Below are 19,772 nucleotides of genomic sequence, written 5' to 3' on the forward strand. Positions count from 1 at the left end.
CGACTGACACAACTTAAGAATACTATCAGCCTGCTCCTCAGGTAGATGTCTAAGGTCTAACAACATCTCATCCTGGGTAGGCGAAACACATGAACATGGCACAAAACTACATTTTAATAAAGGGATTTTGGAATTACTAGCACATTTGAAAGTGCACGACTTGCTCTGAAGGTCGAGCACTAGACCAGTGTGAGACATGAAGTCCGCTCCCAATATTATGGGACAAGAGAGTAGTAGCACTTTAAATTTTCCAATAGACGACACTCATATTTCCCCCCGCTTTTTCTTTTTCAGGATACATTCGATCAATTTCATATAATAGATCAGCATTTTTTTCCGTTAGAAGAACAATTTCAACATATTACTGCATAAAATAATGGCAGAAATTACAACGCAATGAGTCCCATAAAGGCTAAATTACGCCGATCTAGACGACATTTTATCACCAGTGATATAATAGATCAGCATTTTTTTCGTTAGAAGAACAATTTCAACATATTACTGCATAAAATAATGGCAGAAATTACAACGCAAGGAGTCCCATAAAGGCTAAATTACGCCGATCTAGACGACATTTTATCACCAGTGAACTCGTTTTTCAACCATCATGTGCGATTTTAGCGTTTCTCATCATGTTTATTCTTAAAAATACAGCAACATAGTCTATAATAAGAACTCACCCTGAATTGAAAAACTGATTTTATCATAAACAGTCTTAATATAATCGAGCGTAGATATGTTGGACAACGATTTTTAAGAACATCTAATTACCATATACTATTTTTAACATTTAAGCCATCCATTCCGTTTTACATTTTAAACAATCTGAATGATTAAAAAAAAAATTGTTTTAATAGACATAAATAATCTTATTGATTATTTTTAAAGTGTTAAATTTATATATTTTTATCAATGTATATTAGACATTCTTTTGTGATATACACCAGGATCAGGGCCCTGACCCACCAATAATTTATGTTAACTATTGCTGATGATGCTCACAAAGTTGAGTGGAACATGTCCAATTTGTGATTAAATAGTTTCATCCTAAATATAAGGATTTTGTGTATTGGAAAGGTGGTTCATTAATTATAATAATTTGATACCTTCCAACATACCAGAAAGAGCTGACCTGCTCTCAATTTTACAAGCCTATCAAGGGCCACAACAAACTTTACTTCTAACTGCCCTTAAGGCACACTTACAAAGAAACAGGAGTATCATGTACCCAACCTACAGGGCCTTCGCATGAAGGAAAAGAAAAAAAAACAACAGGTTAAGTTACTGGCCCAAAGTACAGAGAGGACTGGAGGCGTGAACTTGCACTCCTAAATACACATTTTAAATCCTAAGTGGCGCTAGGCCGATCACACAGTGGCTAATCCCAATCTACGGATGTGACTAGTATACAAGATAAATTTAACACATTAAGAAGGAAGAGAAAAACGGTTATGAAAACGTAGTCACCTCAAATTCAAAATGAAGAGGAGCTCGAGAGGGTAAAGCACTCTCTATCCCCGCTTTACAGTTAAAGAGATTGTAGTTTTTACATAGAGTGAAAAGGGATTTACATTTTAAAGACATGGGTTACATATTAAAGGTTTCGAACCCTCCGTGAGAGTTAAACTGCTGAGCTAGCAAGAAATACAGATGTTAAAAGGCCATTAACTTGTTGAAGAACTGCTGCCTGAAGAACGAGGCGCTTCCCGCCCCCTGCTACATATTCACACACTGAGCAAGATGTTATAAGAGTGGCCCGGAGACAAAAAAATCAGCAGTTTTATACCCTCGTGGAAAATTCGAGACCTTTCAGGAATGAGTAGACACACCCACTCAATTTTTATTGGTTGACTAAGAGTTACACATGGAAATTCGAAGAAGAAAGCTAGGATTGGAGGAAAATTAATTACAGAAATTACTGATTGGCCAAATTCAAAACAGGCGGAAGGAAAGGATTAATATTGCCAACCCACAAACCACAGAGCAAAATTTAGTAAAGACAAAACTTATGAATACAACATTTCTCCCAGAAGGTTCATTCCCTTACACCAGAGTGCGTTATGATATTTTTTGGTAGAGACATCTGTTAGAGAATGTCCACACTTCTTGATCAATGAAAAACAAAAGCAAATCAAAAACACACAGTGACATCTTCTGATAACCAGTAGAGTTGATTCCGTTTTTAAAGTTCAGAGCTTCTTCTGTAGAGGAGTTTCAATTGGCGCAAGATTTGAACTTGCGTCGTAGAGGTATACCGCCCGGTACAGTAAGAACTAAGACGAGTTATTTCAAGAGTGAAGTTTATTTGAGCAATAGAATTTAACGTGCAGTAAATTGAAATGATTTTCTTTACGGTGTCTTAGGTTTTTCTTTTTTTCTTTCTTTCTTTCTTCTTCTTTTTTCTTTCTTGCTTTCTTCCTTTCCTTTATTTTCCACATTTTCCACTACTCCCAAAGACTATATTATGAATTATATTGTAACTTTTTGCACCAGATATAATGACTACTTTTATAATACCGGATGTCCGTGATGAGACATAATACCCCTATTGACGTCATACTCATGTGTAGAGTAAATATTAGATAATATCGCGGACAGTGTATAAATAGATACATCTCTCGCTGAATGTCATCAGTTTCTCATTTTACACGGACAACTGAGCTAAGCCACATGTATCGCTTCCTGGGTTGTGCTCTAGTAACCGCTGTGCTGCTGGTAAGTGGTGAATTATCTGCAGTTCAAATAGCTACATGAACAAACTTATTGGACATACTATACCAGTCTCGTCGTATAGGGGTAGGAGCTCGGGTGTTTGAAAAATTGGTCCGATTGTTTATAGGAATTTGGAGATCAATCAATTAGTGTGGTCGAACTGGTCCGACGGTTAGAACAGACGGTGGGGTCGAACCGGTCCGACGCAAAAATAACAAAACCAAGGATCGAAAAAGCCTTATCGTCCGCTCATATATTGTACCATCTGCCTCAATAAAATGGCACAGGAAAATTAATAGTAAGAGCCTCCATGGCTCAGATGGCAACGCGTCGGCCTCTCACCGCTGGATACCGTGGTTCAAATCCCGATCACTCCATCTGAGATTTGTGCTGGACAAAGCGGAGGCGGGACAGGTTTTTCTCCGGGCACTCCGGTTTTTCCTGTCATTTTTCATCCCAGAAACACTCTCCATTCTCATTTCATAGCAACTATCAGGCATTAATTAATCACTTTGGGAGTGGCGACCCCAGCGTACTAAAAGCCTATATACGGTTCATTCATTCCGTCCCTGACCCGGTCAATGCCTGGAAAACATGTTGTAGGTTTTCATTTTCCAATTAATAGTAAATATATGTAGTGGCCTTTCAGCCTCGTAGAATAATGTATTAATGTAGTGGCCTTTAGTTTGGGTTGGTTTGTGTTTAGGCACTTTTGACCCGATTGTGTCTTGTTAACTTTTGAGTATCTAAATCCCTCAAAAACGACTAACTTCAAGCCCCTGTGACTTAACATGGAAACCATTGTCCACTGTTGTTAGTATTACACCGCACAAAGACTGTCTGATAACTGACACTGAGTCTAGTGAACTGAGGCAGTTGTTGAGGGGTAGGGTTCATGTTAGTAACCCATTCGAGAATTTCTTCCTCTACCTGCCAACTATCCATCGGACTAGTTCAACCGTGACCTCTCGCTATGGAAGAAAATATCTTTGGAATGTTTTGACCGTCGGACCAGTTCAGTAATACCCAGCAGCTCTGCCTCTGTCTACTACCTATAGAGTAGGAACCGAGATCTATATCCGGTTCATCAAATTATTATAATCCTAATCTGATATTTGGAATGGGATTCACTTAACATCAGTTAATGAGACAGCGAACCACATCATGAAAGTCAAGTGATACGAATGTAGAACCTTCAATGCTCTCAGAAATGAGTTTCTCTCTCTCTCTCTCTCTCTCTCTCCCTCTCTCTCTCTCTCTCTCTCTCTTAGCATATTTAGGATATTATAAGGTTAAACTCGGAGCATTAATTTGCACAGGTCTGAGATTTAAACTATGGAAATCAATGCGGCCTCTCACAGTGTAGACCCTTCCCAGGAGTTTCCATCCTTACTCAAAGAAATTGCAGTGATGGGGCTTTATTTTAATAATTATTATAATATTTGCTTTACGTCCCACTAACTACTTTTACGGTGGTTTATTTTCAGTTTCACTTCATCCTTCCTAAGTTTTAGCCATAAACGTTCAGACGATTCCTTCCTTTCGCAAAAAGTCGCCATAAGAATTATTCTCCCTTCAAGGTTACCTCTCCGGTTAAAATGTAATGAGTAGCTATGGATAAAAATACAGACAGTTCAAATATCTCCGTCAAAACGCTTGTAATGGTTCATCGTTGGTAACTCACACAAGATCATCTCAAGCTAATCCCAAGTCTCTCATCAGTACCCACCTGATCTGCGCAGTGACATCCTGAACATATTGCTTGGCGTTCTTGGCCGGGCCTGCTGCCTCTAGTATTAGACAACTCCTTAGTCAGTCTCATGAGGCTGAGTGAATCCCGCTCCAGCCCTTAGTCCACAATTAAAATCCCTCAACTGATCGGGAAACGCATCCGGAGCTTCTGCATAAGACACTACAGGGCTGATTCTTAAGTGATAATAATTATAAGAAGAAGAATAAGAGGAGGAAGAAGTACAATGACAATAAGCTGATTTCTGCTTTGAGTCTCGTTGTATATTGAGACCTCCACTAGCACTGGAAGGCTATGGATCCTATGGATCGTACACGCTACCATCACCCTCTGTGGGTGGAGGTGATAGGAAAAACCTACGGTTTGCCCTGCTTGTCGGAAGAGGCGACTTAAAGGGGCGCCAGAGGCTCTCAACTTGGGAACGTGGGTTGGGGACCATGGGGCGCTTAGTTGAACCCTGGGATTGCTTTCACTTGTGTCGGACTCCTCACTTTCATCTATCCTATCCGACCTCCCTTCGTTAACTCTTGTTCTCGGCGTTAGGTGTCGAGGCCTAGGAAGTCTTTCACTTACACGCCCTCGTGGTCCTTGTCTATCTTTGGTCGATACCTTCATTTTCGAAGTACCCCTTCCATTTCTTCTCTCTGATTAGTGTGTATATGTAGAGGGTGATTGCCCAGTCGTACTTCCCCTTAAAAAATAATCACCAACACCATCACCACCTAGTCTGCCATCCCTATGAATTAGGCTAATATAAATCATTACTAGAACTAAGCCCGGCCACTTGACTGAACGGTCTACGTACTGACCTTTGGTTCACCAAGCCTCGGGTTCGATTCTGGGCCGGTTCGAGGATTTTAACTACGTAGAGGAGAATCGGGTAATATGGAATAGTCGGGTAATATGGAATACAACAATATCTTGCCTGTAAGGTACTGCTCTCACGTGGAAACTCGTCGAATTACGGTAAATGTTCTCATGATGCTTTGTATTCAGTTTCGACATGCTCGTGAGTGAGGTTAGTGCGTGGAGCAAGAATATTTGTTTTTCATATTTGAAAAGCTTTTGCAGGTAATTCTTTTAAAGCTTGTATTAATTACCAAAACTGAGCTTAGTCCTGGGAAATCCAATGTTACATATTGTACAAGAGTTGCTTTTATTGCTACACCAGTGTAACTTCCTTGTTGTGCAAAGCTTATGGCATGACGAATCCTTTAATTCAAACATGGTGTGTCGGGATATATGGAATACTGTTTTAGTTTGAAAGTAAAATGACGTTTAAAATTAATTAAAATTAATTTCATTAATCCTGGTATATTATAACATTTAATTACCTATAGATCTCAGTTTCTGCATCTGTGACTTTTGTCACTGAATGAACAAGTGGCTATAAAAAGAAAACTCTGAATAATTAGTGTATACAGATTATCATTTAAGTTAATTACCAATTTTATTCTTTCGATTTTTTAAAATTTCTGTACGTCCACCAGTAGGAACATTCCTTAAATATAACTGAAAGAATTTATTGAAGCTGTATTTTAATTTACATATTATTTACCCTACTATTCCATATTAGCCGACTATTCCGTATTACCCACCAAGTGCAACTTTTTGAAAGAAATAATTTTGACGTGAAGACAATAACAATTTGCAATTTAAAAATATAGAGAATCTTGGCTAATTATTTGAATTTTCAAACCATATTAATTTATATTTCACAACTGATTTTGGTAAGAAGTTATACTGCCAGAAGTAAATGGTATTCCATATTATACGACTCTCCTCTATAGTTAATTCCTTTAGCTCAAGGGCTATGCACTTGTGTTTGTCTTGATACACATTTTCCTTTACATACAACAGTACAGTATATCACTAAAAACAAGAAATACACAATACAGAACACATTCCCCACACCCCCGTGCATAGAATTGTCGCCAGGAAAGGTATACGGCCTTAAAACTGGCCTAAATCCATAACAGCATCCGGGAGATAGTGGGTTCGAGCCCCACTGTCTGTAGCCCTGAAGATGGTTTTTCGTTGTTTCCCATTTTCACACCAGGCAAATGCTGGGGCTGTACCTTAATTAAGGCCACGGCCGCTTCCTTCCCACTCGTAAGCCATTCCTATCCCATCGTTGCCATAAGACCTATCTGTGTCGGTGCGACGTAAAACAAATTGTAAAAAACCATACCAAATGCCGACCCCAGGTAGCCGAGAAAAATATCACAAAGAAAATTACTGAAACCACCAAAAGAGAAAATGCTTCGGTGAAAGTACACGCACGCTGTGTCCCAGCTGTGAAAAACGTCTAACCGTCAGAGTAGCAGAGAATGATTCCACCCAGTCAGAACTCAAATTATTTAGGAGTGGAATATATTAGAGCTGAAGCTTTCACGGTTTGCATTTTTATTAACCTGCCTGAAATTACAGGAATCACAAGGATCCAGAACACCATAGCACGTTTCGATTACTTTGCAATATTCTTTATCAAGGCAAATGATTTACACCTACTCAGTCCGAAGTAATTAACCTTTCCAGGTAGATTAAATCGACTAGCTAGAACTGTTAGGTATCCAAGAAGACTTCGGACTCGATACGTTATTATTATTAATATGATTATTATTATTATTATTATCTCCAACAGAACAAGGACAAAGAACGTACATAAAAGTACATTTACATCTGTATACACCGGCTTTCGGATTATAAGGCGTACGCACATTAAATACACTGGCATAATAACCTCATTGTCCTTTGTCCACACAGCAGCTACACATTTCATTGCAGTAAACCAAAGGCGGGCACAATTCGGCTCAATGACCAGCGTCCCTGCTCCGGCAGGTAAAGGAGCAGTGTATGGGCTCAGACAGACGGTACAGCCTTGCAGCTGCTTGCACGGCTCTTAGTTATAACTAGTTCAATGTTATTGTTTTTACGCCCCACTTACTACTTTTGACGGTTTTCGGTGACGCCGAGGTGCCGGAATTTTGTGAAGCAGAAATTCTTTTACGTGCCGGTAAATCTACCGACACGAGGTTGACGTATTTGAGCACCTTCAAATACCACCGGACTGAGTCAGGATCGAACCTGCCAAGTTGGAGTCAGAAAGCCAGCGCTTCAACCACCTGAGCCACTCAGCCCGGCGTTACTAGTTACAGGTGTGCGTATGTAAACAGATTTATTTATAATTTTAACAATTTTTTTTGCCTAATGTCTCTTTCTATTCAGTGTATTAATTATGGTGAGGAAACGAAATAAGTTACCTTGTACACAAACGCCTTGTTCTAAGTGAATACGTTTAATTGTATTCGTTTCATTAGGTTTTGCGTAGGAAACAAAATTAATTATTTTGACATGTGATAACAAAATACTCTTTTGACTACTACCATTACTCACACAAATATTGCAGGCCAAGATAATAGCTTGTTTAGGGATACACAAGAATATCGTTTATCCGGATTAAGTGGACCGAAACTGTCCCGGATTATCGAAAATCCGGATAATCCGAAAAACTAAAAGAACAAATACAGCATATATTATATAATCTAATAACACAACTTGTACAGTAATATCTTTTCTTCAATTTTACAAGAAAATATAAGAACATTTTTCTTACATTTACGACTCTGTTTTATGCACTAAAATAATGTGTGTTTTTTTTCTGTTTTACATTTGTACGTATAGCGTTTGCGCGCAGCACGATCACGAAGACGTGTTACTGACAACAGTTCTGCCGGTGTGGTTTCAGTCAAGGATTCTAAATAGACATCAGTTTGTCCAGCTGCACTGTTGCCTCTCCATGAGTCATTGTTTCTTCTCATGGTGCGCCAGTTTCATTTTCGAATTGACCACCAGTGAATTAATAGTGCGTTGCATTTAGAAGAGCGTGGGCTCGAATCCCACCTCGACCGTCCTGGGAATGGTTTTACACGGTTTTCGATTCTCAATTCCAGGGGAAAGCCGGGACGGTACCTTTCATAGACCGTGGCTGACTTCCTGTACTTCCAATTCCTGTCCTTAACTATCTTTGGCGGAAAAGACATTCAAGAAGAGTCGACGTCGTAAAAAAAAATATTGTACAAGTAAAAGTAAATTTTTATTATTTTCGATACGGATAAACCGGAGATCCGGATTAATGAGGGCCGGATAAACGATGTTCTTGTGTACAGCATAATCAGTGACGAACGAACGAACTGTACGATTGTATTGCGCAAATATAATATCCTCAGCCAGGTGCATTGCTGTGGCTTTGCTTGCGTCCTGACTCCACATATCGCCATCTAGTCTTTACAGCACTAACTAATAGAAGTCAGCTGCTCTCGAGTCTTCTCGCGCTCATGACGTTAGCTCAAGGAGCGGGACTCTCTCACTGCCCATCTACGCAGTAAAATATCGTCAAATGTGCGAGTACAGTAAGAGATAACTATTAATTTTTTCTCTTTACAGGTCTCAGTAGCAGAAGATGGACAAGCAGTATCGGTAAGTATTTATCTGAAGGGTCATTCTATTTTTGCTTTGTTAAAAAATGAAGCCCTGTTTTCCACTTTCGACTCAGTTAACGTAACTTCAATGCTTTTCAGTTTGTCGAACACGAATTAAAACACCTACAACACTACAACATGCCTGTAAAAAACACAGTTAAACAAAGAATGACGTTTTGTTCTTGAAAGAACATCACCACATTCTATAAAATCACACTATTAAAAAAAATGAAAATTGTTTAGTAATTTACACACAGTCCACCTCTGTGTTGTAGTGGTTATTGTGATTAGTAGAGCCCGGATTTCCATGCACTATCAAATCTCAAAATATGCATGCATTCATGCACTATCATATGGCAAAACATGCACAATAAACTGGAAAATATGCACTATCAAAATTCAGTTCCTTTTGAAACATGAACAAAAACTACCCTAATTTCTCCAAATTGTCCTGATTTAAGTTCATCCGTTTATCATTCAGCACATAACTTACTTAAGCACAGAAAATTATATTTTTACGTCACGAGAAGTGATAGATGAGTAATTCAATGAAGACATTTGGACAAAGTTAGGTCAAATTGTACGTCATTTGCATTTTCACCACAATACGTCTTTTATAAGCTTGACGAATTCAAAACCAGGGTTTGAACGAATTAGTTTGTTCAACTTATGTCTATCTGCGGCAGCTGCTTCTCCATGCGATGATTGCAGACACATTTGAATGTCCTCAATAAGTGGTAACGATTGTTTGCTGCGATAACACAGACGTGTGACGACTGAGAGTTCCGGGTAGGACATTCCAGGATATCAACGGTAGAGGGTTCAATGAAAAACCAGAATTTGTAAGCTGCTATCCCAGTAACGCGGCGCTACAGAAGTGCGATACAAGGTTCCTTTTGTTCGTCTAACAGACGAAAAATGAGCCGTCAATGATTAATGCACAATTTACGGTTCAATTTATAGCAATGTACAAATGTAAAACTGGGACACCAGTAGTATAATTGGACAGTTCGGCGGCCGCCACCGCCACCGGGCTCCCAGAGGCCTCCTCCACCACCACCACAGCCAGAGGCCTCCCAGGGGCCCCCTCCACCACCACCACAGCCAGAGGCCTCCCAGAGGCCTCCTCCACCACCACCACAGCCAGAGGCCTCCCACGGGTCTCTTCCACCACCCGCGGGAAATTTGAATTTGTAAACAAAGCCACGTGCTTTTTGACAGCTATCATCGACAAGAACGCATCGCTAACCTCACTGCTGCCATCTTGACGGGCCTAAACCTCAGTAGTACCAACTTAACCTAACTAGCGCGAGATTTGAATTGGTAAACAAATCCACGTGTTTTTTGACAGCCACGTGCTTTTTGACAGACAACAACGCATCGCTAACCTCAGTACTGCCATCTTGACAGGCCTAAACCTCAGTAGTACCAACTTAACCTAACTAGCGCAAGATAAACAAATCCACGTGTTTTTTTGACAGCCACGTGCTTTTTTGACAGCTGTCATCCGCCATCTCTAAACTACAGAGCACCGTGCTGCCCTCTTTATCGTAGTAGCTGGAAATTCATCAGCTGTCATCCGCAGTGCTGCCATCTTGGCGGGCCTAAACCTTAGTGCTACCAACTTAACCTCACTAGCGCGAGATAAACAAATCCACGTGCTTTTTTGACAGCTGTCATCCGCCATCTTTAATCCATAGAGCACAGTGCCGCCCTCTTTAGCTACTTACCTTTGAAATGTGGTGGCGGATAATTTGAAAAATGCTTTTTTGACAGCAGCCATCTTTGAGCACCGTGCTGCCCTCTTAAACAAACTCACGTGCTTTTTTCTGACAGCTATCATCCGCCATCTTGCATCACAAACCTCAGTGCTGCACTCTTTAGCTAGATACCTTTGAAATGTGATGGCGGCAATTTGAAAAATTCTACATTCTCTTGTTTGGAAACAAACCCATGCGCTTTTTTGACAGCTATCATCCGCCATCTTTAATCCAGACAGCACCGTGCTGCCCTCTTTAGCTACTTACCTTTGAAATGTGGTGGCGGCAAATTCCACGTGCTCTTGTTTGGAAACAAGCTCACGTGCTTTTTTCTGACAGCTGTCATCCGCCATCATGCATCACAAACCTCAGTGCTGCAGTCTTTAGCTAGATATCTTTGAAATGTGGTGGCGGCAATTTGAAAAATTCTATGTGCTCTTGCTTGCAAACAAAGCCACGTGGTTTTTTGACAACTGTTATCCGCCATCTTTAATCAATAGAGCACTGTGCTGCTATCATGCGGGCAATTCCGTCAGCTGTCATCCGCCATCTTTCATCCACAAACACCGTGCTGCCCTCTTTATGACTTGTAGTGGCGGGCAATTTGAAAAGTTTTGTTAGCTGTCATCCGCCATCTTTATTCAAGAGAGCCCCGTGCTGCAATCTTTAGCTAGATACCTTTGAAATGTGGTGGCGGCAAATTGAAAAATTCCACGTGCTCCTGTTTAGTAAACAAACTCACGCGCTTTTTTGTCAGCTGTCATCCGCCATCTTACATCGCAAACCTCAGTGCTACACTCTTTAGGTACATACCTTTGAAATATGGTGGCGGATAATTTAAAAAGAAAAATTCTACAGCAGCCATCTCTCGACGCTAATTGCATAAGGTGGTGGCTATACATGACTCCTTAAGGGTGCTTACGCAAGATGGCTGCTATACACAGGTTCTTATGAGACTCCCTTGGGATGCTTGCGCAAGATGGCTGTTATACATGGCTCCTTATGAGATGCCCTAGGGATGCTTGCGCAAGATAGCGGCTGCTCTTACAGGACGGCTTAAGGGTCCTTGCACAACATGGCTTGAGACGCCCTAAGGATGCTTGCGCAAGATGGCGGACACAAGATGGCGGCTATACACAACTCCTTATGAGACGCTTTAAGGGTGCTTGCGCAAGATGGCTGCCGCTCTTATGAAGAAAGCTAGCTTAGAGGCTAACGTGTCGTGCTAGTTCGATTCATTAAATTTGGGGCTTAAATGCAAAATGTTAAATATCTCGAAAACGGTGCATCGTAGAGCAAAACGGACAAAATGTTTCTACCCAATACCTCGGTTCGCAGTATGGGGAACATGATATCATAAGAAAAACATAATCTATCAACGGTTCGGTTCCTACTTAGGCCCTTTGGCATTCGCTCTGTTTTAGCTTGTATTGAAGCGAGTCTTCGTAACATGATCAGGTCTAGCTATGGTAGAGAGTATAACGTACCGTGCTGATTCGATTCATTAAATTTGGGGCTTAAATGCAAAATGTTAAATATCTCGAAAACGGACAAAATTTTTCTACCTGATACCTAGGTTTGCAGTATCAGGAACAAGAAAAAACATAGTCTAATGATGAGATCGACGGTTCGATCCCTACTTAGGCCCTTTGGCATTGGCAGCTATCTAATTCTACAAGATGGCGGCTATACATAGCTTCTTATGAGGCAGCTTAAGAGCGCTTGCACAAGATGGCTGCTGCTCTTATGAGACTCCCTCGGGGTGCTTGCGCAAGGTAGCAGCGACAAGACGGCGACTATACACAGCTCCTTATGATACGGCCTAGAGGTGCTCACACAAGATGTTGGCTGCTCTGATGAAGAAAGCTAGCTTTGCATCGTGCAGGTATCTTTACAGCACTAAACCTCATACCTTTGAAATGTGTTGGCGGGTAATTTGAAAAATTCGACGTGCTTTTTCTTAACAGCAGCTATCTTTAAACAATAGCGGCTATACATTAGCTGTTAAGGCCTCCTCTTATGTCAAGGCATAGCTCTATCGAACAAGTTTAAACCTGCATCGGGATAGCTAGAGTAAGCACGTGCTGCAGTGTTGACGTCATTATGCATGTTTAGACTTGCAAATCACTAAAGAAACATAACAAGACTAGAATCGAACACTGCACTCTATGCTGTTAACTTTGTCATGTGATCGGAACATTGATTGAAGTGTTTAGAACACTAAATAAGTGATCAAGACTAAAATAGAACACTGTACTCGATACAACATGTGTTTAGAACATGTCAGGGGATACCTTTGTTCTAAGAAGATTAGATTACCGCACATTCCTTGTAGGGCTAATAGGCTAAAGGGCTAATGGGCAAAAGGGCTAATGGGCAAAAGGCTTAAGGGCTAATGGGCTAAAGGGCTAAAGGGCTAAAGGGCTAGGGTGCCTCTCCTCTCTTTATCCGGGCTTGAGACCGGCTCTACAACTAGAGGCGGAGTTAACACCCTAAGGAAGGGAGAATGTTGGGAAATAATCTATACGAATATAGCTACTCGATCGACTATATACTAGAGATGGATGACTTAGGTGAGGGTAAGCGCTTACTTAATAATACCTACACGACGTAATTCATGCTCTATTTCAAAAATATATTCTTTGTACTGTGTGTAACCAGCGTCATGATAGGCTCTTAGCAGTTGTAAGCGTTTTACCAGTACGTTGGGGTCTTTACGGTAGCTTATATCTACATAGGGTAACAGAGGCTCGTTGTGAACTTTGAGTATATGCAGACAGTTGATGTGTAGGGACTTGTTTTGATGTAATACGTGCTTCAGCAGTAGCGTTTCTAGGTACAAACTTAACTTGTTTCGATAGCGATGAAGCATTGAAATTTCCTTCTTCTTTACCTTGCATCTCTTCTTGAGATGTTTGCACTGCGACAGAACGTGTAGTAGGCTTAGGATATGAAGTAAAATCATCAAGCTGTAATGGCAATGAAACATTCAGATTTTCTTCTTCTTCTACTTTCCCTTTACTACTGTTTTGATCAACATCATTATCCTTATTATCATAATCATGATCTTGCCTCTCTTTATCTTGAAGTTTGTGCTTAGTAACAGAACTTGCAGCAGGTCTAGACAACAAGGGAGATTTGAAAATCTCTCGCAGAGGTGTACTTTTTAAACATAAATCAGTGTTCGCTGGAATATGGTTGAGCTCTTTGTATTTTGTTCCCGATGAAGCTACATTACACGCGGCTTCATGACGTTGAGCGTTGTATGCATTCTTGAACTCTCTTCTACAATGTTTGCATTGAAAAATTGTCCTACATGATATCTCATGACGTCTCCTGTGATAGCTTTGGGAAAATGCTTTTCCACACTCTTCGCAAGTATACCTAGAAATAGGTTTTCCCATGACGGACTTTCACCTTCTGCTAACAGATTCTTCTTTAAATCTACTTGACATTTGTTACTGTCTACTTCGATGATGCGAACAGCTTAGCGATTAACAGTAAACTAACACAAAAGCGTATAACCAAGGTAGCAACAGTAAGGTTTAAGCCCATCAAGATGGCAAGAGTGAGGTTAGAGACGTTCTGTTGTTGAATTTTAAATTCCGCGCTATAACATGCATAAGGTGGCAGCCTTGAGGTTTACCGCCGTAAAGATGGCAGCAGTGAGGTTAGCGACGCTCTATTGTCCTTCAATGTGAGGTTAGGGTCCGTCAAGAAGACAGCTGTCAAAAAAGCACGTGGCTTGGTTTACTAAACAAGAGCACGTGGCAGTGACGTCACGGTCACGTAATCAATCCTTAGCTCTACGTCGTTAAGAGCAGCATTAGGATTAGCTATGTTTAAAAATCTTGGGAACATAGCAGCAGTATGAATGCCATGTTTGAAAGCGTGTACACATCACCTATCGATTCTACACGCGTCAACCCTCGTACTAAACTTCTTCCGCTACATCGTGCTACTATCTTAGCATACCCTATACCAATAAAATTAAAGTACAAAGAATAGCCATGTTTCAAAGCGTGTACACATTACCTATCGATTTTGCATGCATCGACTCTCGTACTAAACTTCTTCCGCTAGATTGTGCTGCTATCTTAGCATAACTTATACACATGAACTTAAAGTACAAAGAATAGCCATGTTTCAAAGCGTGTATACATTACCTATCGACTTTGCATTCAACAAATATCGTACTAAACTTCTTCCGCTAGGTTGTGCTGCTATCTTAGCATAACTTATACACATGAACTTAAAGTACAAAGAATGGCCATGTTTCAAAGCGTGTACACATTACTTATTGATTTTGCATTCATCGAATCTCGTACTGAACTTCTTCCGCTAGATTGTGCTGGTATCTTAGCATAACTTATACACATGAACTTAAAGTACAAAGAATAGCCATGTTTCAAAGCGTGTACACATTACCTATCGATTTTGCATGCATCGACTCTCGTACTAAACTCCTTACGCTAGATTGTGCTGCTATCTTAGCATAACCTATACGCATGACCTTAAAGTACAAAGAATAGCCATGTTTCAAAGCGTGTACACATCACCTATCGATTCTGCATGCAACAAATATCATACTAAACTTCTTCCGCTAGATTGTGCTGCTATCTTAGCATAACCTATACCCATAAAATTAAAGTACAGTGAATAGCCATGTTTCAAAGCGTGTACATATCACCTATCGATTTCGCATGCATCGACTCTCGTACTAAAACTTCTTCCGCTAGATTATGCTGCTATCGTAGCATAACCTATGTGCATGAACTTAAAATGGAAAGAATAACTATGTTTCAAAGCGTGTACACATCACCCTGAACTTCTTTCGCTAGATTGTACTGCTATCTTAGCATAACCTATACGCGTGAACTTAAAGCACAACAAATAACGATGTTTAACAGCGTGTACACATCACCTATTGATTTTGCATGCATCGACTATTTTTTTTCGTCAGAGTGTACAACGATCGCATATGTGTATTGCTAACGTATGTGTATAAAGCAAAAGCACAAAGAATAGCTATATTCCAAAGCGGTTACACATCACCTATCGATTTTGCATACATCGACTATCGTACTAAACTTCTCCCGCTAGAGTGTACAATGATCGCAATTGTGTGCTGCTACCTATGTGCGTGAATTTAAAGCATAAAGAATAGCGTGTACACATCACGTATCGATGATGCATGCGTCGACTATCGTACTAGGCTTCTTCCGCTAGAGCATGTAGCAATCGCTTTTGTGTATCCCTAACCCATGTGCATGAACTTAAAGCACAAGGAAGAGCTATGCTCCAAAGCGTGTACACATCACCTATCGATGATGTATGCACCGACTATCGTACTAAACTTCTTCCACAACAGCGTGCGATCATCGCTTGTGTGTGCTGCAATCTTAACATAACCTATGTGCACGAAGTTAAAGCACAAAGAATACCCAAGTTCAAAGCGTGTACACATCACCTATCGATTTTGCATGCATCTACTTTCGTATTAAACTTCTTCCACTAGAGTGTGCGACAACCTTATAAGTATGCTGCTAACTTAGTATAACTTATACACATGAACTTAAAGCATAAAGAATACTGATGTATAAAAATCTTGTAAACAAAGCAGCAGCAGTAAGAATAGCAATGTTTTAAAAGCGTGTACGCATTGCCTATCGATTATACATGCATCAACTAGAGTACAAAACTTCTCCCGCTAGAGTGTGCTGCTATCTTAGCATAACCTATGTGCACGGATTTAAAGCACGAAGAATAGTTAAGTTTCAAAGTGTGTACACAACACCTATCGATTTTACATGCATCAACTATCGTATTAACACATCCCGCTAGAATGTATAACGTTCGCATGTGTTTGTGCTGCTATCTTAGCATAGCCTGTGTGCATGAACTTAAAGTACAAAGAATAGCGATGTTTAAAAATCTTGTGAACATGGCAGCGGTAAGAATAGCAAGGTTTAAAAGCGTGTACACACCACCTTTTGATAATGCATGCATCTTCTACTAGAGCACGTGACCATCGCTTGTATCTGCTGCTATCTTAACATAACCTATGTGCACGAACTTAAAGCATAAAGAATAGTTATGTGTAAAAATCTTGTGAACATAGCAGAGTGTTAACTACGTAGGTGTAGGCATTGAACTTTGCATGCTGAAGCAGCATACTACGTGACCGTGACGTCACTGCCACGTGCTCTTGTTTAGAAAACCAAGCCACGTGCTTTTTTGACAGCTGTCTCCTTGACGGACCATAACCTCACATTGAAGGACAATAGAGCGTCGCTAACCTCACTGCTGCCATCTTTACGGCGGTAAACCTCAAGGCTGCCACCTTATGCATATTATAGCGCGGAATTTAAAATCCAACAACAGAACGTCTCTAACCTCACTCTTGCCATCTTGATGGGCTTAAACCTTACTGTTGCTACCTTGGTTATACGCTTTTGTGTTAGTTTACTGTTAATCGCTAAGCTGTTCGCATCATCGAAGTAGACAGTAACAAATGTCAAGTAGATTTAAAGAAGAATCTGTCAGCAGAAGGTGAAAGTCCGTCAAGGGAAAACCTATTTCTAGGTATATTTGCGAAGAGTGTGGAAAAGCATTTTCCCGAAGCTATCACAGGAGACGTCATGAGATATCATGTAGGACAATTTTTCAATGCAAACATTGTAGAAGAGAGTTCATGAATGCATACAACGCTCAACGTCATGAAGCCGCGTGTAATGTAGCTTCATCGGGAACAAAATACAAAGAGTTCAACCATATTCCAGCGAACACTGATTTATGTTTAAAAAGTACACCTCTGCGAGAGATTTTTAATTCTCCCTTGTTGTCTAGACCTGCTGCAAGTTCTGTTACTAAGCACAAACTTCAAGATAAAGAGAGGCAAGATCATGATTATGATAATAAGGATAATGATGTTGATCAAAACAGTAGTAAAGGGAAAGTAGAAGAAGAAGAAAATCTGAATGTTTCATTGCCATTACAGCTTGATGATTTTACTTCATTTCCTAAGCCTACTACACGTTCTGTCGCAGTGCAAACATCTCAAAAAGAGATGCAAGGTAAAGAAGAAGGAAATTTCAATGCTTCATCGCTATCGAAACAAGTTAAGTTTGTACCTAGAAACGCTACTGCTGAAGCACGTATTACATCAAAACAAGTCCCTGCACATCAACTGTCTGCATATAGACTCAAAGTTCACAACGAGCCTCTGTTACCCTATGTAGATATAAGCTACTGTAAAGACCCCAACGTACTGGTAAAACGTTTACAACTGCTAAGAGCCTATCATGATGCTGGTTACACACAGTACAAAGAATATATTTTTGAAATAGAGCATGAATTACGTCGTGTAGGTATTATTAAGTAAGCGCTTACCCTCACCTAAGTCATCCATCTCTAGTATATAGTCGATCGAGTAGCTATATTCGTATAGATTATTTCCCAACATTCTCCCTTCCTTAGGGTGTTAACTCCGCCTCTAGTTGTAGAGCCGGTCTCAAGCCCGGATAAAGAGAGGAGAGGCACCCTAGCCCTTTAGCCCTTTAGCCCATTAGCCCTTTAGCCCTTTTGCCCATTAGCCCTTTTGCCCTTTTTGCCCATTAGACCTTTAGCCTATTAGTCCTACAAGGAATGTGCGGTAATCTAATCTTCTTAGAACAAAGGTATCCCCTGACATGTTCTAAACACATGTTGTATCGAGTACAGTGTTCTATTTTAGCCTTGATCACTTATTTATTTTTCTAAACACTTGCATCAATGTTCCGATCACATGACAAAGTTAACAGCATAGAGTGCAGTGTTCGATTCTAGTCTTGTTATGTTTCTTTAGTGATTTGCAAGTCTAAACATGCATAATGACGTCATCACTGCAGCACGTGCATACTCTAGCTATCCCGATGCAGGTTTAAACTTGTTCGATAGAGCTATGCCTTGACATAAGAGGAGGCCTTAACAGCTAATGTATAGCCGCTATTGTTTAAAGATAGCTGCTGTTAAGAAAAAGCACGTCGAATTTTTCAAATTACCCGAAAACACATTTCAGAGGTATGAGGTTTAGTGCTGTAAAGATACCTGCACGATGCAAAGCTAGCTTTCTTCATCAGAGCAGCCAACATCTTGTGTGAGCACCTCTAGGCCGTATCATATGGAGCTGTGTATAGTCGCCGTCTTGTCGCTGCTACCTTGCGCAAGCAGCCCTAGGGAGTCTCATGTGAGCAGCAGCCATCTTGTGCAAGCGCTCTTAAGCTGCCTCATAAGAAACTATGTATAGCCGCCATCTTGTAGAATTAGATAGCTGCCAATGCCAAAGGGCCTAAGTAGGGATCGAGACGTCGATCTCGTCATTTGACTATGTTTTTTCTTGTTCCTGATACAGCAAACCTAGGTATCAGGTAGAAAAATTTTGTCCGTTTTCGAGATATTTAACATTTTGCATTTAAGCCCCAAATTTAATGAATCGAATCAGCACGGTACGTTATACTCTCTACCATAGCTAGACCTGATCATGTTACGAAGACTCGCTTCAATACAAGCTAAAACAGAGCGAATGCCAAAGGGCCTAAGTAGGAACCGAACCGTTGATAGACTATGTTTTTCTTATGATATCATGTTCCCCATACTGCGAACCGAGGTATTGGGTAGAAACATTTTGTCCGTTTTGCTCTACGATGCACCGTTTTCGAGATATTTAACATTTTGCATTTAAGCCCCAAATTTAATGAATCGAACTAGCACGACACGTTAGCCTCTAAGCTAGCTTTCTTCATAAGAGCGGCAGCCATCTTTCGCAAGCTCCCTTAAAGCGTCTCATAAGGAGTTGTGTATAGCCGCCATCTTGTGTCCGCCATCTTGCGCAAGCATCCTTAGGGCGTCTCAAGCCATCTTGTGCAAGGACCCTTAAGCCGTCCTATAAGAGCAGCCGCTATCTTGCGCAAGCATCCCTAGGGCATCTCATAAGGAGCCATGTATAACTGCCATCTTGCGCAAGCATCCCAAGGGAGTCTCATAAGGACCTGTGTATAGCAGCCATCTTGCGTAAGCACCCTTAAGGAG

General features: G+C 40.6%; 1 protein-coding gene across 1 annotated transcript in view; it reads left to right on the top strand.

The window, feature by feature from the left end:
- The first annotated feature begins 2,670 nt into the window (after positions 1-2,670).
- The window catches only part of LOC136874360 (serine proteinase stubble), a 341,753-nt gene continuing 324,651 nt past the window's right edge, over positions 2,671-19,772 (top strand). Inside the window, exons 1-2 of the mRNA XM_068227769.1 lie at positions 2,671-2,715; positions 8,909-8,941. Of these exons, the coding sequence (XP_068083870.1) occupies positions 2,671-2,715; positions 8,909-8,941 (78 nt within the window). The remainder of the gene's footprint in view (positions 2,716-8,908; positions 8,942-19,772) is intronic.

Source organism: Anabrus simplex, chromosome 5, assembly GCF_040414725.1.
Source record: "Anabrus simplex isolate iqAnaSimp1 chromosome 5, ASM4041472v1, whole genome shotgun sequence".
Lineage (NCBI taxonomy): Eukaryota > Metazoa > Arthropoda > Insecta > Orthoptera > Tettigoniidae > Anabrus > Anabrus simplex.